At 43.0% G+C, this 24,604-nt stretch overlaps 1 protein-coding gene across 2 annotated transcripts; it reads left to right on the top strand.

Moving 5' to 3' along the window:
- Nucleotides 1–7,472: 7,472 nt before the first annotated feature.
- On the top strand, nucleotides 7,473–14,753 carry LOC124074345 (toll-like receptor 13). Of its 2 annotated transcripts, XM_046417182.1 has the most exons (4): nucleotides 7,473–7,587; nucleotides 8,080–10,664; nucleotides 12,005–12,122; nucleotides 12,429–14,753. In XM_046417182.1, exons 1-4 carry the CDS (start codon nucleotides 7,565–7,567, stop codon nucleotides 12,667–12,669), a joined length of 2,967 nt encoding a protein of 988 aa, XP_046273138.1. In that variant the 5' UTR covers nucleotides 7,473–7,564; the 3' UTR covers nucleotides 12,670–14,753. The 2 variants fall into 2 exon arrangements, with proteins under 2 accessions (XP_046273138.1, XP_046273137.1); XM_046417181.1 differs by lacking the exon at nucleotides 7,473–7,587 and having other exon boundaries at nucleotides 7,921–10,664.
- Nucleotides 14,754–24,604: the final 9,851 nt, after the last annotated feature.

A 24,604-nucleotide genomic window follows, 5' to 3' on the forward strand; every position in this document is an offset into this window, starting at 1 on the left:
CGAAGTGCAGTTCTCCCTTTCATCCTCCAGATGTCAGCGTTGCCTCAGTGTGTGAACACACATGAAACAAACTGACAAGTTCTGTCGGGGCAAAATATCTTCCCTCAGACTTAAAGATCTGATAAACGACTCAGCGACAACTCAGGTATTACCTGAATGTTTTCAAAAGTTGTTGTTTTCAAAAGCTGTTTGACACCACATGTAAAAATGTGGTGTCAAACAGGAAGTGTGATGTCGCTGCAAAAATCTTCACGTTGACATGAATGAGTGAGTGAAACACAATGAGCAGATCAGTTTGGAGGTTCCAGTTTGGGAATCACGTTATTTTTATTGTTGGCAAGAGCAGAGTTACACTTCATGTAACATGACAACAAAGATGTTCAGCTGAGAGGAAGACAAGTGTAATAATAATCAGTGTGTGTGTGTGTGTGTGTGTGGCTCTATTCTCTGTTCCAGGGTATTTGAAGCTGACACCACTGGGGGGCGCTGTTGATCTTTCACTGTTTCCACAGGCAGGAAAGAAAGCTGCAAACTGCTCACAATAAGGATAAATGATTTGCACACATTGGAGGAACATCACAGTTTACATTTAGTAAAGTTCACATTTTTTACTTCATTAGTACCTTGCTGTACGTGAAAGAGTGCAGCTGAAACGATTCGCCAAAGAATCACTTATTTCATTTTCAATAACAGAAGTTTGCACTGTTGGTTGGACCAAACAATCAGTGGATTCATGGAGAAAATGGAGTCACAGTTAGCTGATCTGAGGTCAGGCAGGACAGAAATATAAAGTAACAAAAACAACTAAAGTAAAGTTGGCATCTGAGTCTATCAGCTCGTTTTCATGTTTTTTGCTGACACCGAAGTCCACCGAGTGTGTCCTCATGCAAGGTCATGCTGGAGCACTTTGTCTCACAGCACTGAAGCTTATTCAGGACACACGCGGACTCACGTGTGCTTCAGCTTCAGCTTCAGCATCATTCAGCATCATTCAGCATCCATTCACACTGAATGGTGAAGCTGCCACTCTGACCTGCCAGAGTCAGCGTGAGAGTGAGGACAGCGAACTGCAGAAGTCGTCTCGTGTTTGAGGATATGGGAATGTGGACAATGGAGGGAGGGACTGAGAGACATGGGGACAGAGAGGCCTGGTCAGGTGTCCACGTGAGACATTTGTGTCCCAGGCAGCACAAACAAAAGAGTCAAGTTTTCACAGTTTAGAGAAACAGTTTGTGTTAATCTGAGCCCAAACAAAGCCGTGAAATCTAAAGTGACTTTTATCATCTACCTCGAAAGCTGGAAACTTAAAAAACAAAAGCCTCTCCTACAAACATGCCATCAGCTCTGCCTTCCTTCTTCTGTCCTCCGTCAGTCGTTCGTCTGTCTGTTCACTCAGATCATTCAAAAGAAAGGTCTGTGAAGCTGCCACCAGCGAACGTTTTCACTGGAAAGGTGACTTACAGCAGCTCAGATTGTGCTGAGCAGATGGGCTTTCACAGTGTCGGTGCCGAGCTCAAACAAGGAACTGAAAATACATTTAATCTCAAGGCCAAATCATTTGGCGCCACCTGGTGGTGAATTGGGGAATGTTGGGTTCTCTGTATTACAACTTAATTAAAGAGTTTGGTCTGGACCTGCTCTGATTGGAAAGTGTCATGAGATAACCTTTGTTGTGAATTGGCGCCATATAAATAAACTGAATTGAAGTGATTGAACTGAACTGAAGACCTACGCCGTCACAGACAACACAGAATGCCTTGAAGTAGCTTTTAAAACCCTTTCTAGATGTTTGATGGTTTTAACAGAGTAGAAAACAGTTGTTTGGTGGGGGTGAACGTAGCCTGTGGCTGTCAGGAGGTTTCAGATGTCGTGTCGTGGCAGAGCTAAGAGCGGGAGCCTTTGTATTTCTTCACGCGCTCACATGTAATTTGCAACACGCTATCAGAATGTAGCGCACACAGGTTAGCCTGCAAATTTTATTTATTGGCCGAAAGGCCAAAATGCAGAAGCTAAAACTAAAGTGACCCACATTCCTGGTCAGATGGCGTGTTGTGACTTCACGCCTCACGGCTGAGGATCAGGGGGGTGGAGTCTTTAGACCCCAAACATAAACAGACCACCGACTGCTGGTCAGACCCTGAACACATCAGATAGGTCTGACAAGCTGACAAGGAATCTAGATTTTTTAACTTTATTAACATTTGACCAAAATGTTCTCAATAAAGTTGATGCATGTGAGTCAAATACTCGTTTCAACTGCGTTTGTGTCCGAAATGCCGCAATAAACAACAATAAACACTAAACAAGTTATTATTAAGATAATAAGATATGATGGTGTGTATGTGTGTGAGTGTGTGTGTGAGAGTGTGTGTGTGTGAGAGTGTGTGAGTGTGTGAGAGTGTGTGAGAGTGTGTGTGTGTGAGTGTGTGTGTGTGTGTGTGTGTGTGTGTGCTGACTGAGTCATAAAATCAGACCTCATGTTGATTGTTCTGAGCCACAAGATGGTCTCTTAGCAATCTAATCAATTAACAGACACAAACACACACACACACACACACACACACTTTTTGTTTCCATGGTCACCTTCATGCTACATGTGACACCTGTCACCTCCTCTCTGAGTTGAGGACGTCCAACATGGCTGCCACATCTGCTCGTCAGCGTCAGCTCCTGAAGCTCCAGGAAGCCTTCGCCATCACAGATCTGCTTTAATATTTCATCTGCGTTTAAGGTGGAAGATGAGTGCGAACGGAAGCGGGAGGGGGTTGGCGAGGAGACGCCTGCTTCCTCCCTCCAACGTTTTGGAAGGATAAGAGAAGGAAGACGAGGACTTTCCGTTCGAATGTCCCAGTTTTTGCTTGGTTGTGCTAAGCGGTTTTGAAGCTCCGCAGCAGAGAAAAGGAGTCTCTGCTGCTGCTGAGAGCAGATATTTGAAGTGAAGTCGGTTTTATTGGGGGGGATTTCAGAGGCTTTTGTCGGGCGAGCAGAGCGATGGAGTCGCGGCCTGCTTCAGAAAAGAAAGAAAGAAAGAACTCAGCTCGGCTTCTTAATCACCAGTAATCCCTCCATTCTCCTCCACATGCTGCTGTGGTGCTGCAGCTGTGTGAAAACTAAATTTACTGAAGCCAACTTTAGCTTTTCCACTGATTTGTGTATGTGACTGTAGCTGCTGGGTTAAAGAGGAGGAGAGAAGGGATTAAAGCAGGAGAACAGATCGTCTGTCTGTCTCTTTTTTATTTGACAGAAATAAGAAAGCTCCTCCACTTGATTCAGGGCAGGAAGTATAATAAAGGATCACGTCAGGTGGCTCGAGTGTTGTGCTTCCTGTCAGCGTCAAACACGGCGCTCTTAGTTTCTGTCACTGTTCGCTCTGAGTTTTTATAAAGTCTTTTAGCCTCTTTTTCCCCTCCGATCCTGGTTTCTCTGTTAAAGTTTTGTTCCTGTGTTATGCTGTTAATACTACAAACTGTAGCTTGGCAGGGACACTAACATACAACAACAAAGTGTTGAAATAGTATATTTATACTGCTGAATTTATTGAGATGTAAACGTACATTATGTGGCTTCATCCTCTGTGTGTCGGCAGGCCTGGACAAGGTGAGTGAGACAACGCGACCTTCTCTGCTCTTTATCAGGAGTGTTTCTGTTTCTTCATTTTCAAGCAGCACTTAGAGTCTGAAGTGAAGCTGCTGTGATGCAGTGAAGATCACGATCAAGAGTAATTCAGACGCATTTCAGACCAAAGCAAACTCAGACATCATAAAAGCCTTCAAGAGTCTTTGAGTTTTGCATTTCAAGCCTTTTTTCCATGACACAACAACAAGCAAGCAGGTGGAGGAAGTTCAAGGATACTTCCTGCACACCTGATCAGTTTCCGGGCTTGATCACGGCAACAACAAGTCCATTAATTTATTTGTAAAAAGGGAAGTTAGCAGCCTAAAATGTTTTGAGAGAGACAAACTTTATTGATCCCACAGCAGAAAGCAAAAGTGTGAAAAATAGTTTCAAAAATATGAAGAGTTTATAAATTAACAGTTTTAAAATAAACACAGTACAATATACAGCCATATGCCAGTCCTCCTAAGGGAGGAAAAGAGGACCAGACTGTTGAGCTGTACAGTCTAACTGCAGTGGGAATGAAGGAGCTGCTGTAGCTCCTTCCTACACTGAGGGTGTAGCAGTCTGCCGCTGAAGGAGCTGCTCAGGGTGAAGAGGTGTAGAGGGTGAAGAGGACAGGTGAGAGCACTGTTCCCTGGGGCCCCCGTGCTGCAGACCACCACCTCAGACACACAGTTACGCAGTCTCACATACTGTGGCCTGTTGGTGAGGTAGTCGATGATCCAGGCAGCCAAATGTCCGTCCACTCCTGCTCTCTCCAGCTTCCCCCTCAGCAGCACCGGTTGAATTGTGTTGAATGTGCCTTTCCGCTTACCACATTCCTCCACTCTCTGGTCAACACTAACCAGTTTGAATCCATCCAGAGAAACCACAGAGTCTGGTACCAGTCCATTCAGCCAGGCCTCAGTAAAACACATCAGGCTGCACTTCCTGTACACCCTCTGCAGCCGGATCAGAGCCATAAGCTTCACATCACATTTCAATCACATTTTAAAAGAAGAACATCAGATTTAATCAAGGAAGGTTCAAGTTGCCTCAAATGGTTTGATACTGAGGGAAATAAAAACAAGATCATTTTGAAAACTAAAAACTCAGTAGGGAACCTTCCTTGGAAGAATTCAGACTGGACTCAGTCCGAAGTGCCATTGAAGCTCATCCATTTCTTTGAATGCAGGTTGTTTTTTGGTTCAAATGTTTGTGACTTTCTATGGGGATGTTTTTAGCTTACATATTTTTGTTTTCATATTGAGTTTCTTAGACCGTGTCAAAGTTTGCTGAAGTGTTCACACTGCAGGTTTTGTTTAATGAGGTAAAGTGGGACAAAGCAGAGACAGTTCACCTCCTCTGTTATTCTCTGTCTGCCATCAGGAAAACAAGTGGGTGTATTTATGGCTTCGGTACTCCTGGTGGGATTTGAACCACCACAGTGTTAGAGGGAATTCAACCACGTTACCGTGTGTTTGTGAACCTGTGAGTGGAGATGTGATTTGACGTCCTCTGAGCTTAGCATATATGAGCAGTATGTAAATGTGAAGAGGAGCAGCTGGGCTCAGACAGCTGCTGAAGGTGACTCCTCATCTCGTTAATGGACTAATGAAAGGAGACGAAGAAAGAAAAGGCAAAAACAGACAGACTTTGGTGTCACATTTTTCTCATTGATTGAGATTCTCATCATCCAGCTCATATTCTGGTCATAAGCAAGGTGTCTGGACTTCACAAGTCCAGACACCTTGCTTTAACTCTTTGATGGAATATGACTGAAAGCAAGGGAAAGCTGCTAGTCCAGCTTAATCAAAGGACATGAAGTCAAGCAGCTTCAAGTCTGTTCAGTTTACATGTTGTATTTACATGTAGTCAGTTCGAACATACGTGATCTGGGTGTTCTTGACTAGAGCATCGAAGCTAACTCTAAACCAGAAGCTAATGCTAAGCTATCTGGAACTGAAGATCAAGCTTAGCATTAGAGTGTGTGAACACTCCCAAGTTGCAATATTATGGTGTGAATAAACCAACTGAAGCTAATCCGAAGCAAAGTGGACCTGGACGCTAACTTCAAACAAATTTTATTGAACAAGGACTTTTTATATTATTGCATCACTTTACATTCAGGCCTTTACCTTGTGGTTTTTACATACAGTGTTACAACTTTAAAGCAGCTATTGTTACACACAACAAACAACACAGCATGTTAATCAGTGAGCTTTGGATGTGCTGATAGGGGCAGTTTGCTATTGGAAAGAGTCAGGCTAGCTGTTTCCCCATGTCTTTATGCTAAGCTATGCTAACCGACGATTGGCTTTACCTTCATATTTGGTCACATGAATGTGGCATCAATCAGAACATCTAAACCCAGACAGAAAGTTAACAGTCACTGTTTACTTCTATAAATGTAATTTTTTTCAAAAAAATATTAATTGTTAATTATAACAGCAATCAGTCAGAACACACACACACAGTGTACCCCCGCTAGCTCAGAGGTGTGTGTTTAAGGGCCTCCCCTCCCAGGAGGAGTGTGGGAAGTCAGTTATCTTAATGAGTCCTGCTGAGTGGTCTGAGCCTCGTTAGCATGATGAGCTCATATGCACATGATTAATGAGCGGCCTCCTTTGACTTCCTGTCAGTGTCTTTATGGCAGTTCAGGTGTGACAGGTTCTACTGGAGAAAAGGTTATCAATATGACAAAACAACTGACACAACATCAAACCGTAAATGTCAGGGTCGCGTTGCTGATGCAGAGGGTGAACTCCAGATGCAGAGTCAAACAGAGAGGGAGGCAGGCAGTCGTCTTCTTAATTCTTCAACAAACTCAAAAAATCTCACACTTACTGTGGAATGGGATCATGGACAAACCGTGGCGACAAAACACGGCATGACGAAACAAAACATTTCCTGACACGAACACGAGGCAGAGACAAATATCCAGACAAGAAAAAGACAAGGTAACGACACAGGTGAAACACATTAAGGAGAAGCAATCAGGACAACTAAAGCAAAGCTACATGAAACAGAGACACACAGAGGAAGTGACGCTTTCAAAATAAAACAAAAACCTGGAACATAACACATGGAAACAAGACAAGATAAGAAAGTTACTTTATTAATCCCAAGCTAACCCTGGGCTGCATCAAGCAACCCACTGGGGGTTAAGTGTCTTGCTCAAGGGCACATCAGCCAGCTAATGGGGGGTGGGGACATTATCACTCCACCACACTCAAATTTTTCCTGCCCGTCCGGTGGGGGAATCAAACCAGCGACCTTCCGATCACAAGCCGCTTCTCCAACCTCTAGGCCACGGCTGCATGACATGAGGACTAGAAATCAAAAGACAAGACACAACCAAAACTAACACGGCCTGACAGTAAAATCCAAAAGCTACATAGAGATAACAATGTGGTGCCATCATGATCTCAAAATAAATAATACATTGTTTTTTAATGTCACTAAGATTCTGTAACTATTGACATTATGATGGTAAATGAACACAAAGTGATGCCATTGTGGCAACATGGCGGTCCCATGTGGTCATGGGAAAATAAGTACTGGTATAATGACGCAAACATCTGAGGTGATATTGACTTTGTACCAACAGTATGACATCATTTCTAATCTCATGTAAAAAAAAAAAAAAGTAAAAACAAGCTCACATGAAGGTTGATCATTCAGAAAGCTTTACAAACCTAAACTGTTTTGTCTTGTCCACATCATCAGCTCCTTTTACTCATAATGACTGAACATGTGAACGTTAAACTCTGTGGTTTCAGATCGTGGGTGACACACAGTGTTGAGAATTGATCTGTCTGCTTCCTCTCAGTATTTAAATCAGACTAACTTTAGCATGTGTTTGTGAACATCAGCGTGACAAACACAGAAGCAGAGACGTGTCAACAGCTCACGTTACTCCTCGTGAAGCACATCAGTCTGGTAATCTGCTTGTCACGATGCTGACATGTGCTGCTCTAAAGAAGAACGGTGAGTCTTCAGATAAATATGTCTTTTTATTAATACGGAACTTTACTTTCCTTATTCACAAGCAGCAAAAGCAACAAGTTAATAATTCTCACTTTAGGACTTCATGACTGATTTTTCTTCAATTAAAACAATCTGGAAATTTTGTGGATGTACATTAATTATTCTTGTTTCTAATATAGTTTGTCTGGTTTCAGGATTTTTCTAGTATGCACTAAAATCAAGGCTGTAGTTTAGATAATAACTGAATCGTGCAAACATTCCTTTGCTCTACCTTCTCATATGTGAGGATTTCTTTCTTTGACGTTATGGGAGTGATGTGAGTTCGAGGATCCTGGCAGGTGAGTTTTCTTTGGTTGGAGTTAAGTGTTGTGTGCACAGACATGAGAATGGTGTTCTCATCTCTCAGCAAGAAGGTGAAGAAGCGCATTTCCCAAACTGTCAAACTTAAAGGGATGAAGCGATGGTGTGTAACGTGTTGTCGTCTTTTTACAGATTTACAACCTCAGACAACATTAGCAGCAGCAAATCTCCACGTCACAGTAACTCACCGGCAAGAAACCTAAAGATCAGCACACCAGCAATGGGAAGTTCGTCCTGGTACTTAACACAGAGACTTCTTGTCTTACTTCTGTGTCATCTTAATCCTTCAGTTTCTTATTCACTAAAAAACTGCACCATCGATTATTCTGAGGACGTCTTGGCTGGTATTTCATTGGACTGCTCAAACCGTAAACTCGTCACTATCCCCGAAGACATCCCCAGAAATGCAGTAACAGTGAAACTCCACACCAATCTGATTGAACGGATTAACAGGGATGATTTTGTTAACCTCTCAAAGTTGAGCATTTTGATGCTGGACTTGAATCAGATTTATCATGTAGATGATGGGTCTTTCATCCATATGGTCTCTTTGACAAGGCTCTACATGAGGTGCAACAAACTCACCAACCTGACGGGCAACCTCTTTCGGGGACTGTCGAACCTCACCACGCTAGACCTCAGCACTAACAGCATTCAGTTCATTCATACCTCTGCCTTTCAGTCCCTGTTCAGCTTACAAACTGTGATGCTGCAGAACAATGAGCTCCAACGTATCGCCGACATTCAACCCCTCCTGCAGCTACCACATTTACAGAATCTGAGTATTGGTGCTAATCAGTTTTCCTCCTTTCAGACCAAAGACCTGCTGCTGAGCAAGCCCTCAGGCCTGAAGATGTTAGATGTTTCTGACAGCAAGTTTGAAAAGTTCAGCATCACAACACACATCTTTCCCCACCTTGAGGCGATCGACCTTTCTGCAAGCGGCCATTCGCCTGGTTTGAAATGGGACATACCTGACAAGACTTTACTGAAGAACATAACTCAACTGTATTTCAGCAACACTTCGATATCTTTTGAAGGAATCCAAAGGGTCCTGCAAAGTCTCAACTCACTGGCGCATCTAAGACTGAATTACATGGAGAAGTGGATTAACAACACACTCTTAGCTACAGTCTGCAAAATACCTACACTAAAGAGGCTGGATCTGTTTTACAGTCGTGTTTCCAATTTGAGTACAGAACTTGGAACTTGCAGTCAGCTCAGCGAGCTTGACCTGTCTGATACTCATATGACTGAACTGCCCAAAGGCTCCATACGATTCATGAAGCAACTGAGGTACCTAAATGTAGGCACCAACTCTCTCACCAAAGTGCCGGATGACATTAGAAGTCTGTCCTCCCTCGAGATCCTGATTCTTACTGACAATGAGATCTCTTGCTTGAGCTGTGATGATTTTATAAACACAACGCGTCTCACAGAGCTTCATCTAAACATCAACCACATTGCCAAACTGAACAGGTGTGTCTTTGAAAATCTTACTGAACTGAAGGTTTTGGATATGAGTGACAACCTACTGTGGACATTTGCAGATGCCTTCAAAACAGGCCTGAAGAAGCTGAAGTTTTTGTATTTAAGCCAAAATGATGTATCTGTTTTTGAAGATCATGTTTTTGAAAGCTTGGGGTCCCTAGAATATTTGGAAGTGGTATCACATAAAGTTGGTAGGGTGTATCCAAATTCTTTTGAAGGACTGGACAACCTACAAACTCTGAGTGTATCTCTTCCACTCGAATATGAATGTAACTTCAGAGGATTAAAACGGCTGGAAAATCTTACAATCTACTTAAATACTGATTTCAAAAATTCTCGTCCAAGTTATTATGAAGATTTGTTCCATTTAAAATCTCTTAAAGTTTTCACAGTAATATGCAAAAAGGATCACGATGGCCTCCCCTTTGACGTACGGATAGAAAGGCTCCAGGCCATGAATCATTTAGAGGATTTCACAGCTCAGAATATATATATTTCTGCACCACATCCAGGAACATTTCAGTTCAATCCACAGCTCAAGAGTCTGACAATTGGGCAAACTGATTTATCAGATTTGCTTCCTGAACTGTTTGAGCCAATCCCAAACTTGCAGGCTCTTGATCTTTCTAATAGTAAGCTAAAGTCTCTAGATTTTCTGGCCCAGGTAAACCTGTCTGCACTCAGATGTTTAAAGCTGAGTGATAATGAGATTACAGTGATCAATGAGACAGTCTTGCAGTCTCTACCTGCACTAACATACCTGGACCTGAGCAACAACCCTTTCACGTGTGACTGTTCTAACGCCGGCTTTATCCAGTGGGTGAAGAGCAACACGCAAACACAGGTTGTTAACGGCCATCAGTACACTTGCTCCTTTCCTGTAGCTGCACAAGGAAGCAAGTTGCTGGACTTTGACACCCAGTCCTGTCGGATGGACATTAGCTCCCTCTGCTTCATTTCCAGCACCAGTCTGATTGTGCTAACTCTTCTCACATCCTTCATTTACCACTTTCTGAGATGGCAGCTGGCCTACACCTTCTACCTCTTCCTGGCCTTCCTCTATGACAACAGGAGGAAGAAGAAGAAGAAGAGAGCTCCTCACCGCTACGATGCCTTCATCTCCTACAGTGTTCATGATGAGGCCTGGGTTTACAGAGAGATGCTTCCAGTGCTGGAGGGAAAGCAGGGCTGGAGACTCTGTCTGCACCACAGAGACTTCCAACCAGGTAGACATTTACTCTGTCTGTCTTTAGCTCTAAATTTCTAACCCTCCTTTATTAATGTGTTACACACAAAGTCAATACAAAACAGTCCTCATCAGAAAAATGACCAGAACATGTTCAAATGCTCAAAATGACATTTACGTTTAAAACAATGGCCTCTAGGGAGGGAGGAAGAGTTCAACCCTGTGTACTCCTACACCCGGTTCAATTTCCTATTTTTACGCCACCTCAAGACCCTAATACGTCATGAGTAACAATGTGATATTCTTTAGCTAGCTAGATAATAAAGTACTTAAAATAACTTAAACATTGGTTAGTCATAAAATATTAACTAAAGTGTGATTGAAGTCTTTTATGGTTCGGTTTGAGCACTCAATGGAAAAACGATGGTGTTGATTAAATATTGGACGAACCAACAATGATTTGAAGTAGACTTGAAGTATGAAGCAATTTTATGTTTGCAGATTAAACCAGTAGTTCTCAGTTTCAAGTCTCTGTGTACTTTTACCAGTGTAAAGTTTTTAAACAAAGTTAAGAAAAGAAAGACTTCTTTCACCAATGCAAATGATTGATTACAAGGTCAAAATCCTTCATTTTTGTTCAAGCAACACTTTCAAAATTTGTCATATTTAAGACCAGATTCAGTTTTAGGCAGTAACTGCCTGAACCTGCATTTGGCCTCCTGTCCATTTCCTGTTAAAGATGTTGTGAAGGGAGAGGCACAGAACCGAGTTTATCTGCACTGCATCGACGGGTTTCACATCTCTTTTTTTGCAGCGTGGTGTCTTATTATCCTCTGTGGTGTTGGACTTGAATTAGATGTACTTAAAAAGGTATTTCAGTGATCAGCAGCCTTGTGTGAGCTGGTATCAACCTTAAAAAAATCAATCCTGGTCAAAGGTTTGTAGAAGCCGGAGTGAACTCTGCCTCAGCCTGCTGTAAGGAGATAACCCAACATGAATTACATTTGTCTTCCTTAGGTTTCATGCCCTGCTTTAGTTTCACAGTATTCCCACCCTGAAAACCATACAAGAAACAAAACAATTTAAAAAAACAGTCCTTGAAATTCAATCAAAGGTTCAATTTAATGTTTGCTGAGCTCCCCTCCCCTGAGTGATGCTGTTCTACCTCTGCCTGTATAGTTTACAAAGGTAAGGTACAGTGTACGGCGGCAGTCCATGAAATGGCCACAAAATATTTTTAATTTTTAGTGTGACTCTCAGCCAGACTTTCTTTAGTGCCTGTGCTACATTCTTTTCACTGAATGAAACAGTGCATTTACAAACTGCACTCGAGTCGGCGGAGTTGGCGGCTCCTCGATCATGCGTCTGTCATCTCTGCAGGTAAAGCCATCATAGAAAACATCACTGACGCCATCTACGACAGCAGGAAGACCATCTGCGTGATCAGCCAGTGCTACCTGCAGAGCGAGTGGTGCTCCAGAGAGATCCAGATGGCCAGGTGGGGGCGCTGCCTTCCATTATTCTTTCAATATAGAAAAATACGAACATTAGACAGCAAGACAAATCAAGTAAAAATAAATACAACAGCAAAGACCTGTGAAGACCAAGTACAATATCATCAAAGTCTGAGAACTGATTGAAAAATTTTGGGAGACCGTTAGTTAAAAGATAAATAAGACAAAAACTTTGGTTCTCCAACCAGCAGGCCTCTTGACGTAAAGTTGCTCCGGGTGAGTTAGTGGGCTAACACGCCACACAACATCAGCAGCTTCAGTTGTCTGATTTGTCCTGTGTGCTGCTGCAGCTTCCGTCTGTTCGACGAGCAGAAGGACGTGTTGATCCTGCTGTTTCTGGAGGACATCCCGGCCCAGCTGCTGTCTCCATACTACCGCATGAGGAAGCTGCTGAAGAAACGCACCTACCTGAGCTGGCGGCAGGCCGACCAACACTCGGGCGTCTTCTGGCAGAACGTCCGCAGGGCTCTGGAGACCGGGGACGCTCCCGCCGACAACGCGGACCTCCTGACTGGACCATCGGGATGTTGAGAACATCACTGACCCCAAAGTGAAGCTACTGACAGGTGAATTTTAAAGTGCTGGTTGCTCCACTGCTGTGGGAAGGTACAATCACCTTCACACTGTACTGATTCTCAAACACATTAAAATGTGGACCACTAGACTGTAATAGTGTTACAGAGGCTTTATCACTGTTGACTTTGATGCTATGTGTAACTGTTGTATAAAGTTGCTCGTTCTGCTTCATGACAGCTTCATCGTAGTATCAGTCTGGTTAACTGATTATGTTGCAGACATGTCGGAGCTGCCAATTCCAAAACTTTATGGAACTTTTTACACACCAAAATATGTAAACATTGGATCTACAAATACCGGAATTCTCCTTTAATCTCTACAACAAGCAAACAAACAATAAATAAAAAGGCTGCACGTCGATCACGTGATCACGTTTTGCTCCTGTAGTTCTGTAGATTCTCCCACTGATCGTTCAGCCTCGTTAATCTTGATTTCACTGATTACAAACTCTCATATTACATACACTCATTAAATACTGTGTGTGTGTGTGTGTGTGTGAGAGAGAGAGAGAGAAGCAGCTAAGAGACAACAAGAGGAGAAATTAAAAACTGACAGAAGTTCAGCGATGAAGAAAAATGACTTTGTATTTTTATAGATTTCACATTTAAAAATCAATATTTCATTTTATTAAGTGACTTTGTTTTAGTCTGAGTTTTTACTTTCAGTCATTTTATGTTATCAGCTTTTTTCGCATTTATTTCATTATTTAACTGAGTCGACTGCACTGTTCAGATTGATTATTTTACGTCTCAGTTAATTACCATTGATTACTATCCTAATGCACTGAGCATGTGTACAGCAAAGCTAGCTGACTGTTTAGAAGTCATGTTTAGTGCCACTTCATGATGACATGCAGGAGGTGCTGATGAAGAGAAGGAATGTCCTGTATTATTATAAAGTAATATTATAAAGAGAAATACAAAAACATAACAAGAGAACAACAAAAGTACTTTCTTGTAGCTGAGCACTCACTTACTTAACTTACTGAACTGCATAGTTTCACTTTAACAGACATAAAGATGGCCGACGTGCCTTCACTTCCTCCCACTGGGCCAAAGTGAAGGCAGAACATCCCTAATAGGAGTGCTGCCATCTTGTTCTGGTGATGTCATTTGGAGCCAACGTCTGTGCTGTAGTGATCGCGAGGTGGAGCTGCAGTATTGAGTTCCCGCCCACATACCCATATGAGCCAATCAGGAGCAGCACTCAGCTGTCAATCATGATCAGAAAAATGAACACTTGAACAAACATCAATTTAAACCACCTGGTTAGTTTATATATGCACCACAACCCGACCTGGGACAAACAGGTGAAGATGGATGGATGGGTGGAGTAACAGCTGCTAATGTTCGCTGACTGTAGTTATTAGAATAGATTTCACATGTACAGTTCATGCAGTGAACTCAGCTGTTGGACTTGACATGCTGTAGTTATTGGATTAGATGTAATTTAACCCATTTTTGTATTTAACTGAACAGTCCAGCAGACAGCAGCATTATCACTGTGTTATCAATCATCTTATAAAGTGGCTGTGTACTTAGCAGCAGATCCACTGTGTGTTATCGATCAGGGACATAAATCTGATTCATGGTCGATCAGTGTCTCAAAAACAGCCTCGATCAGCTGCCTGCTGATTAATTAAACCTTTAATTTCCTCAGTCGATACATCCTTAATATGGCCGTATCGATCACGTGTGTGTGTGTGTGTTCCTTGTACATCATTAGTGAGCAGCGTTAAGTGTAATTAATCAAACTCAGATTACAAAGAGAGATGCATTATCAGACGTTCACTCTCTGTTTTTCATATTCTTTTAATTTCAGCCTTCTCCAGGTCGTAATTTCTTTGTGTTTTATTAAAAATCAGCGCTGCTTCTTAACGACTGTTATCTGCTTCACTCTGTGGCCTTTCAAAGAAAAATGATGGAGACATTTTTTTCTCTAGAACTGATGAAAATTAATGAATAACTAATTTATTTTCGGTAGCTTTAAAGATTGTGTTTATTTCATCGCAATGATTTCTCCATTAAATTCTTCTTCGACTTTCATTGTTAGTATCGTGAGTATTCATTAGACTTGTGCTGATGTATCTATCTATCTGTATTATCTATATTATTATAGAAGAAGTCTGACAGTTTCTTACACCACATTCACTCCTTTCCTTCCATCTTTAGTTGAATGCAGTACAAACACAATATATTAATTGTTCAAACTGACTAACTTTATTTTTTCATCATAAACATCCACTCATTCTGACTTTGATTCAAGTTCCCTCCTGTTTTACGTCTCCTTTTCTTTTTTCAGCACTCAGTCAGTGTGAGACGAAGTGATTGTTATCAGTTTGGTGTTAAATACGCATATGAAATACTCATATGAGTTTTATGAGTTGTCGTGTGTGCAGGCTGACGAAGGCCACAGGCTTCTGAAGTGTCACGACGTTACTGCCGAAGACACTGCAGAACGGAATGAGGTGTAGTTGAATTTACAGACATTAAAGTGGTTGCTGGAGACAGAAGTGGAAGATGGAAGCAGTTTGAGAGCTGGAGGAAGTCCAAGCAATGAAAGGTTGAAAGCAGTTCATGTGTCACTTAATGCATGAACATTAAAGTCGGCTCCAGCGTAAAATCTGCAGTTGGAGTGTCAGTTGCTCACAGTCTTATGAAATCATTTGGCCTCTCAATGACATATTCCAAATTTCCAAGTCAAGAGTTTCCAGAGTCAATAAAAGCAAAAAACAACAGAGAAAATGAAATCATAAAAAGGAAATTAAAGGCTAAATTAAGCTCATAAAATAAAAGCAAAGCTATAAAACCAGAGACACATTAAAACAAACCCACAGAGGCACATTTTACTAAAGTGCTTTCATAGAAAACACTGAACTACGAGCTGCGTCTCAATACTTTAATGGTCCAAAATGACACGGTTGCCTGGCAACCAGTCATCAGATAACAGCTCTTCATTTGGAGGCATTTTGGAGACATTAAAAGTCATCGACTGGAAGGAAAAGAAAAGATGAGAGTGGAAAGTGGAGAGCAGCCTGCCGCCGTCTGACCTCCATTAGCTTTCAGTTAGCTCACATGGACTGGATGGCAGCAGCCATTAGGAAAACACCGCAGGAAGACCAACAAACTCCACGAGCTGACTGAGCTTTCTGTTCATTTTATGTGCTTTATGTTAGCTGAGCTTTTACTTTTACTTTTTGTTATTGAGGCCTCAGGCTTCCAGACCTCCTGATTTTATTTTACAGCTTTAGTGTGTGGGCAAAACGAACGAATGTGAAGATCCATTGAACTTATGTTCACACACCAGGAGAGGATGGAAAAAGTTGCTTTTTCTTTTGACCATTTTATGGAAATCAGTTTAAAAAAATGATGTGAATTTGGTTGGAAACTCGACCAGTCAGGCCCTGTTAGCTAAAGTCCTCTTGTTCTCCCCATGTCTCCGTCCCAGTCTGAATTTAAATGAACCTTCAGTATATTCGTCCTCCCGGGCACAAATACTCTCCATTTTTACTCCCCTCTGCCCTTAATCCTCTTTTCGCCTAAACACACTCACACACATCTCGGTTTCCACACTGTGACTTTAATGCTCTGTGATTCCTGTATGTGCTGTGTGTCGCTGGTTATCAGCTGTCACTGAGGAGCACATTGCAGCCTCCTCACCCTGTCAGCAGTCTGCCCTCCGACTGCTCACGCTAATAAAAATCATTTCTGCTCTCACACGGAGCAGAGCTGCTGAGCTGCTGCACAGGTTAAAGGACGGTTCACACACACCCACCATCACACACCTGCAGGCGGACGAGGTGAGGCGCCCCCTGCTGATGAGGTTCAGAGGCAGTCAGAGAAATAAACATGACATTTAAAAAGTGATCAGCTGGAACCTAACAGCCATCCGTCCGCTGCCTAACACAGCTCCTCCTTTGCAGAGTTGCGTGGGTCCAGCCTGATCTGGACCACAAGGACCACCGGGTCATATTCATGTTCAGAAGAACGGCTACTTTCATGCGTTGACAGATTCAACAAGAAGACAGGCTCAATCGATGATGTTTATTCGACTGACGGTGTTGCCAACATGGCCAGAGAAGGTGGAGTACGAGCACAAAGACGACTCACTACGTGGTCCAGACCACTTCAGCCTCCTAGTGGTGGTAACCAGCAGTAAGAAATGCACTAAAATAAAGTGTGCTTATGAAACAGCACACAACTTTTCAGCATGTTTCAGGTTCATTTATCAGATCAAAAATGGCGAGTGTCAGCCTTTGATTCTGGTCAGATTTGGTCTGAGGGGAAGTTCACAGACAGACAGAGAGGACATCTGAGGTGTGTGCTGGTTAAACGGAGGAGTTAAAGACAGGGGACAGATTCACTCCGTGATGGGGCTGTCCACGTACTTTGACCATGTGCAGGACTTTTACTTTTTGCAGTGTGGCATTAGTACTTAGGACTGAGTAAAGAATACTTCCTCCATCACCAGTTAGCACTGTTCATCTGTGTGTGTGTGTGTGTGTGTATGTGTGTGTGTGTGTGGGAGGAGTCAGTCGAGGAGGAGGAGGAGGAGCAGAGGATAAAGACAGCAGAAACCAGTGATGTCCTGTTTGTCCTGGGCTGAGCAGACTCTCCTCCGCCATGTGGCTGCAGGCCACCAGACGCCGTCTGAGCGTGCTCAGACTCGCTTTGCACAAACAGCTGACTGCTGCTCCACCTGCAGTCACTGAGGTCTTTAAAACACCACCGCAGTTTGTCTGCTTTGCTGTGTGAAGCACTTTGAGCCGTTGTTTGTTTTCATCCTAAAGAAAGACGCTTGGTAAATAAAGTTGAGACTCAGCTGTTTGCTTATGTTGCAGCATTGAGATTTCACCTGAGCTATTACTTATTAATCCCAGTCGCAGGCACGTGATGATCACGATGACGTGATCAGGAACACTCACACCCACAGCACATCGGATCCTCTCAGCGTGAGTGGAGTCATGAAATGGACTCTTCCTCTGTCGCAGGTGACTGCTGCAGGGCTTGGCAGTGAACGCAGCAGTCGGCGCCCGTCACCTGCAGAGATTCACAAACTGAATATGCTTTATTTTGTGTTTTCTTTGAGAGTCCAGCAGGAGTGTGTAGGCGAGCTGCCGTCAGAGCGCTGCGTCTCAGTCAAACGGCCGCAGAAGACGCAAACAGAGGACACAGCAGTGTTTTCTACGAAGATTTCATTTCAATGATGATGATGAAGGCTGAGAAATAAACACAGTCAGTCTGGGTTCATGAAATGACTGCTGATGATTTGTTTCGGCACTGCGGTCAGAGCAGGATTCTGTATGACACTGAATGGAAAAGTTCAGTGTGGGGAATCGCAGTGTGATCGCTGGTGAAGCTTATGACTTCAGCCTGGATGCTGAGGGAGCGCAGGACTGAACCGGCAACCTCGGGATGAGTGGACCACTGAGCCGCAGCCAATGTGGAAATTTCAAGGATCCAAGGATTCAAGGATTCAAGGAGCTTTATTGTCATTTCACACATGCAGAAACATGAGGTGGAATGAAATTAGTTTCCCCGGTCCCGGTATAAGCCCAATAACCTACAAAATACATAAATATATCTAAATTCATCTATTCTCGGAGACCACGACTGGCTAGCAGGTCAGTGTTTCCCTCATGAAAGGAGTGACTGCGGAGTCCAACTCACTGATGAACGATATGAAATAACACAACAAGTCGACCAAATAAAGACACAGACGATAACTGATGTACAATGATTGAATTTTGGACAACTTGTACGTTAGTTCCAGTTTTATTATGGACAGCGGCGGTAAGTCAGGACTCGGTACTGTGTTGGCTCAGCTGTCGCCGGTCTGGAGGCAGGTTTTCGGTGTTCTGATCATTTGAGTTGTGGAGTCACTGGATTGGATCTTGTCTGGGCTTCGTGTTTTCTAATAGACGTAAAGGAAGTACTCATGTAAAGCATGTCAAAACTGTACATAAGCATGTTTCTTGGCCAAATTGCTGTTTTCAGTTATCGATCTGTGTTTGTGATCATCTGATAGTAGCTATTGATACATATCGTGTCTCTCTATCGATGTTGCTTAGCAACAGTTAGCCACCTCATGTGGCTGATAAGATGGACAAAGTCCTGCGTGGTTGCTGCCCGAGGATGCATTTTATCATTTATTTGTGATGAACGTTATTTCAGGCTCAGTTCAGGTATGTCAAGTTTCACCTTTTTATACCAACTGTTGTTCAAGAAACACACACACACACACACACACACACACACTCCACCCACCCAAGAGCAAATTAAATTGATCGCCCTTAGGGAACAAAACATGAGTCTCCATTATTCATGAGAGCTCCTGTGATGTGTGTGTGTGTATGTGCGTGTATGTGCGTGTGTTTGCTTGTATGTGTGTGTGTGTTTGCTTGTGTGTGTGTGTGCGTGTGTTATAAAGGACACAGCTGAAACAATGAAGCAGCTGACTTTTACCCTCTAAAAGCTTTTCTAGAGGAAAAAGCTCTGATCATGAATTTTGGAGATGACACAAAAAGACTCCTGAATTATTGATGAAAACATTAATTTTTTTCCCGCTGCAGGATTTTATTTTAGTGCTTTTTCTCGCTCCTGTGTTCTGTACTCACACTCAGACAAACACACTCTTTCTTGTCTTATGTAATATTTATGATCTGAGAACCAAAGCTCATTGTGCTTCTCGGATCTGTTGGAGCAGCCAGGAGACATTTTTTACACCAGCTTTGTTTAACCTAATTATTCTTATTTCTTTTTTTTGCAGCCTCCGGCTTCAGAGTTCTGTTAGCACTATGAAGCTGTTTGTGAATAACCTAAAGCCTCCTCTTTGCCTGTGAGACAAAACCAAGGGACTAAGTGCTCAATGTCTCTCTGCAATGCGGTCACACCACCTGATAATTTAGCTGAAATACATGCTGTTAGTCTCTTTGCTGGTGCATTCAAGGACCCTCTCACACTTGAGACTTTATTTCCAGCTGCTGAATATTCAGAAACATACAGAAACAAGTATTTAGAGTTTTGTGGGGAGGGAGAATGAAACAGGTACTGAGATTATTAACCAATGGGATGTCAGGGAGATGTAGGCAGTTTGTTTGGATGAGGAGGCTATAAGCTGTTTTCCCCACCTGTGGAGATCACCGCTGGGAGTTTGATGTGAAACATTCACAGCATGAGTGTGTGTGTGTGTGTGTGTGTGTGTGTGTGTGTGTGATTTCATGGCAGACAGCACATTCCCACAAGAACAGAGAGACCAAAGGAACTCCGTATGGAGTAGACAAATGATGTGTATCCACACACACACACACACACACTCCCTGCTGCTGTGTGATGGATAGTTGTGTGTGATCTCAGTGCTTCTGTATGATAGCAAAGTTATTAAGATCAGTCAAGCAAATGCTCATCCACACACACACACACACAGAATAAATGTTTCTCATTGGCTATGTCCTCCAGCCTTGAGAGAGAAAAGAAGAACGAAGATGAGATGAGGAAATCAGTGAGAGAGAAAAGATAGATGAACTGTGTGTGTGTGTGTGTGTGTGTGTGTGTGTGTGTGTGTAGTTTCTGTAGTAGTAATATGAGCACAACAAGAGTCATGAAAGCAGCAGTGGTCCAGGAATTATCCTGTACCCTGACTGACACAAAATGAATCAGCTTGTGCAGTAAACATCCACCATTAAGCAGCTTCTTCCTGTCTCCGTCCCCTCATGTCTCTGGGTGGCTCGGTCCTCCTCAACACACACACTGAATACACAGTTTGCTTCTTTGTTTGGAGGGGACTGCAGGAGAAGCTGGAGCTCATTACAAACACGCTCAGGTCTGACTCTGTAACAGCTCATAAATGATTTATGTAATATTCCTGTTTGAACTCTGCTCTCTCTGCAGGAGCAAAGCTCATATTGTTTCTGAGGTTCGACGATGAAGCCTCTCACTGACGTGTGCACACTGTGTGAAAGTGTGTTTCCACAGCCAGTCCTCATCTGTGCGTCTGACGGTCATCAGCTGTGACTGGTTTTACTGGTGTCACCGCAGCTCTTTGCCTCTAAACTGCGAAGAACAGCAGCCTCAGCTGTGGCTGTTTGTCTGGCCGGTTGATGCTTCCTCTGCCATAATGACAGTCAATAACTGCACTTCCAAACAAAAGAATAAAAAAAGAAAATGCAAATTAGGTGTGTTTCCATCAGCTGGTTTGATGCAGATTAACTGGGCTACAGAAGCAGTTTGGTCAGAAGGTGGCGGTAAAGCCTACGTTACGCATGGCTCCCACAGAGGAGGAGAAGAAGACACTGGAAACATGGAGGTGTTGACTTACCTGCATGCTGTCGGTTAATCTGTCACGAGGGCCTCACGAGGGAGTCAGAACTCCAGTTGGAACCTGACATTTTCAGATTTAAATTGAGTCTTTTTTTAAATGTCTTCATGTTTGACTTGGTTTTGGTTCGTGGTTTGTGAGTCACAAACACTCAAATTGAGTCTCTTGTGTCTGACTCGATTGGATGCTCGCAGTTGAAAGCAAAGATTTTCAAGCTTGGCTGGTTTGCCCGAGGACACTTCAGCAGGACGTCACTTTTCTTCTTCTATGAAATCGTTCTTCTTCTCTCCTCTCCTAACTCGCTCCCTTTCTGCGCCTCGGGCCGGCGGTGGGCCGAGCGGCGCCTCCACCCGGACCAAATCAATGGACACAGTGACGCTGCTGGGGAATATATGTAAAAGTGCAGCGGCGGTGGCGGCGTGGGAGGACTGAGGAGCGAAACATTTGAGTCTCAAACTTCAGCTCACATCAGAGAGAAGTTCACAGTGACGAATCAGGGCTGGATGAGGTGAGAAATGAAAAACCACACGGGTGGAAAAAACTGGAAGTCAGTTTAAAAGTCAAATAAAGTCAGTTTAGATCACAGGTGACTTCTTGGTTGATATAAATGATTACTTTCACAGACTTAAAGCTATGTTGTAGTAAACATTACATTTAAGAATATAAGAAATTTCTTTCTCCCACAAGCCTCAAACTTGTCACGTGTTCTGTGTACACTTTGTTCTTCTCGTTGTGCTTTTAGGTGTCTGTCTGTCTTTTCTGTGTGTCAGTAATGGTCAATATTGAACCTACTTTTTTGTCTATTCTCTCACTTTAAAAGTCTTGGTGTTTTTAAAAAGTTTGCAGAGATCCTGGAGACCTTCAACAACCTTCCCCCTCTCTGTCTGCGAGGCCTTCGTATCTCCAGTGAAACTCTAGTGTAAAGGTCTCTGCTCGTCCCTCCTCCATACTAATGCATCCCCTCCCGTCTGCAGATCCTCCTCTCATTACTTGCGCTCCTCCGTCATGTCACCATTGTAGATGTTTTTTTGTAGATAGCTTCCACGCCATCGTGCTGCTGACCTTTTGGTGATGCATGGGGTCGCTGGACCTGCCGCTCTCTCCTTCATCAGATTTATGAGGTCGTCTGCTGTAAAACATCTTGACCTATGCAAAAGATGAAACTCCTGGATTTTTCGCCCAACGGGTCGATTCCATCGTCTGAACGAGAGCAGAGAGGAAAGTGAGAAAGTGGCCTCAGAAATGTTCCCTAAATGTTACAGGACGTTCGGTTCTCTGGTTTGTCTCCAGGTTGTTTTCATGTCTGTTCCTTTCTGTTTCATTCTGTTCAGTTCTGTTTTCTCCTCACAGCTTCTTTGTCCATGAACTTCCCATGAATCAAAATAACTTGCCACCATGAAGTCATAGTAACCAGTCATTTAAATTAATAAGCCACATGCCAATGTAACTAGCCAGACTCTGAAAGAAGGCAAAACAGCCAAACAGTAAGCTAGCGCTAACTTTACATAAGCCTGAAGTAGTTGGCCAGATGCCGAAAATAAGTAGCCAGGTTGACTAACACTAACTAGCCAAGAACTACCAGTACCTCTCTGGATTCTGAGCGAAGCAGTAACACACAGTAACTAGTTGCTTGACTCTTGAAATAACTACCCATGAGCCAGCAGTCAATCACTATGATCTAACAGTAATTAGCCTGAGATTTAATGCATGGAGTCAAACTGTAACTAGCTCCTGTACAGTTTGCTGAACTAACTGTGCAGGAACAGGGACGATTACTGGACTTAATTACTCATCAACAAAGAGTAACCAGCCAGATTCTGCAGGTAACGAGGCCAGAGCCAACTAGTCAGATACTTGATGTAGCTAGTAAGGAGGGACAGCGACCCAACAGCAACTGTCCACATTCTTAAATTCATTACCATGAATCTAACCAGCTGGGAGCCAACAACAGCTTGTATTGACCTGATGGTAGCAAACCATCAGCTAACAGCTACCCTGATGCTAAATATTAGCCAGAAACAAACAGTACATGTAATGGATCCTAACAGTCTGTGTGTAACAAGATGGCGGATGTGAAAGTCATGAGACTGTTTATGTTGTTTCTATTGTCTGCCACCATGTTCTTTCATTCACATTTTAATTCAAATGATTTCCCTTCCAGTTGGTTTTCTTTGCAGAAAATTTAAATCAGTCACCACACACTCGCTCCTCGTTCTCTCCATCCTGTGATTAAATTGCAGGTTAGAGATTGTTGCTGTTTGCCAGATGTCAGTCTGAACAAACACAATTATCCAGCAGGATTAGTGCTCGTGACACCCACCGACTTGTCGCAGCTGTTGATTCCTGAGCCGCCCACCAGTGGCTGTGATGAAGAAAGGATGTTTTTAGACGACAGGTCGACAGTTTGACGTTTTGTGGGTGATTTTGTGCACAGGAAACATGAGGAAACAGACTGTTCTGTTTGAGGAAAGAGGGTTGTTACTCATTAAGAAAAGCTGATGAGTCGCATCTCAGTGAAAGTTGACTGGTGATTTTTTTCTTTTTATTATCAAATCACACATTGAGACTGTGTGTGAAGCACAGTCTGATTTCTTCCATTAAAAACACCTGAATAAGCCAGGTGTTGTGCTGCTGTCCTTCATCACTGTGAACACACACACACTGCAGTTTATTTTAACTCACACACCCTCCTGTTGCCACAATCTACAGGACCAAATCTGGGCTGCTGAAAATAGTCCCCACCAAATTCCTGCTGTTTGACTGATAAAACTACAGTGAGCAGCTGGTTTAGACATGAAACAGCACATTCATGAGCAGTTCGTAAAGATTTACATCTTCAGTGAGCTCGGAGCTGAGAGTCTGTCTTAAGTCATTTCGGATATCATCACAACTCATTCGTTGCTTTCTCTCATTTTCATTTTAGCTGCAAATGTCAGAGTTTGTTGCCATCTGTGTCATCGGATTTGTTGAAAGGTAGGTTGAGAGACTCCGTTTGTGTTTGGGAGGCAAAACCAGCTATTTAAAGACAAAACGGAATCTTTTCTTACCCTGATCAAGGGTTTTTAGTGCTTAGACATAACCAGACCTTAAGATCAGTGCATTCACAACATTTAACTGAAAGCAAAGTTTCAGCAGAATCCCTGGTTGGCAGACAGGCACAGAGCCAACGTTTATTGTGGTGACCGGGTTGCTAAATGACCCAGTTTGACCCAGTTGCTCACCTGCCTCTCGACTCTTTTGGTTCTGTGGTTTTAGTGTCTGCACCGCACAGCAGCAGGATTTGCTTCAGTATGTGAGTGCATGAACGCCTCCAATTCAGAAAGAACAACGAGGTTTACTGAAGACCCGATGAAACAACATGTTCTGTCAATGAAATGAATGAAATATGTCCACATGTGACAGCAGAGTGTTAGTGTTTCAGGTTGTGGAAGGTGATGAAGTGAGTGAAGCTGCGAGCAGTCAGATTTCTGCACATTCATCAGCGCTGCAGATTAAAGTCCTCAGGTTGCTCTCTGCACACCTGAGCCTCATTCTGCACATCTGAAGAGCAGTAGCTAATCAAATGCTCCTTCAT

The sequence above is a fragment of the Scatophagus argus genome, chromosome 17 (genome assembly GCF_020382885.2).
Source record: "Scatophagus argus isolate fScaArg1 chromosome 17, fScaArg1.pri, whole genome shotgun sequence".
NCBI lineage: Eukaryota > Metazoa > Chordata > Actinopteri > Scatophagidae > Scatophagus > Scatophagus argus.

What these genes read in the sequence shown, in the direction of transcription:
- LOC124074345 (XM_046417181.1), top strand. Translation starts at nt 8,048, where the DNA reads ATGGTGTGTAACGTGTTGTCGTCTTTTTACAGATTTACAACCTCAGAC. An exon ending in CCACAGAGACTTCCAACCAG is followed by an intron (nt 10,665 to 12,004) that starts GTAGACATTTAC and finishes TCATCTCTGCAG; the next exon opens with GTAAAGCCATCATAGAAAAC. An exon ending in AGAGAGATCCAGATGGCCAG is followed by an intron (nt 12,123 to 12,428) that starts GTGGGGGCGCTG and finishes GTGCTGCTGCAG; the next exon opens with CTTCCGTCTGTTCGACGAGC.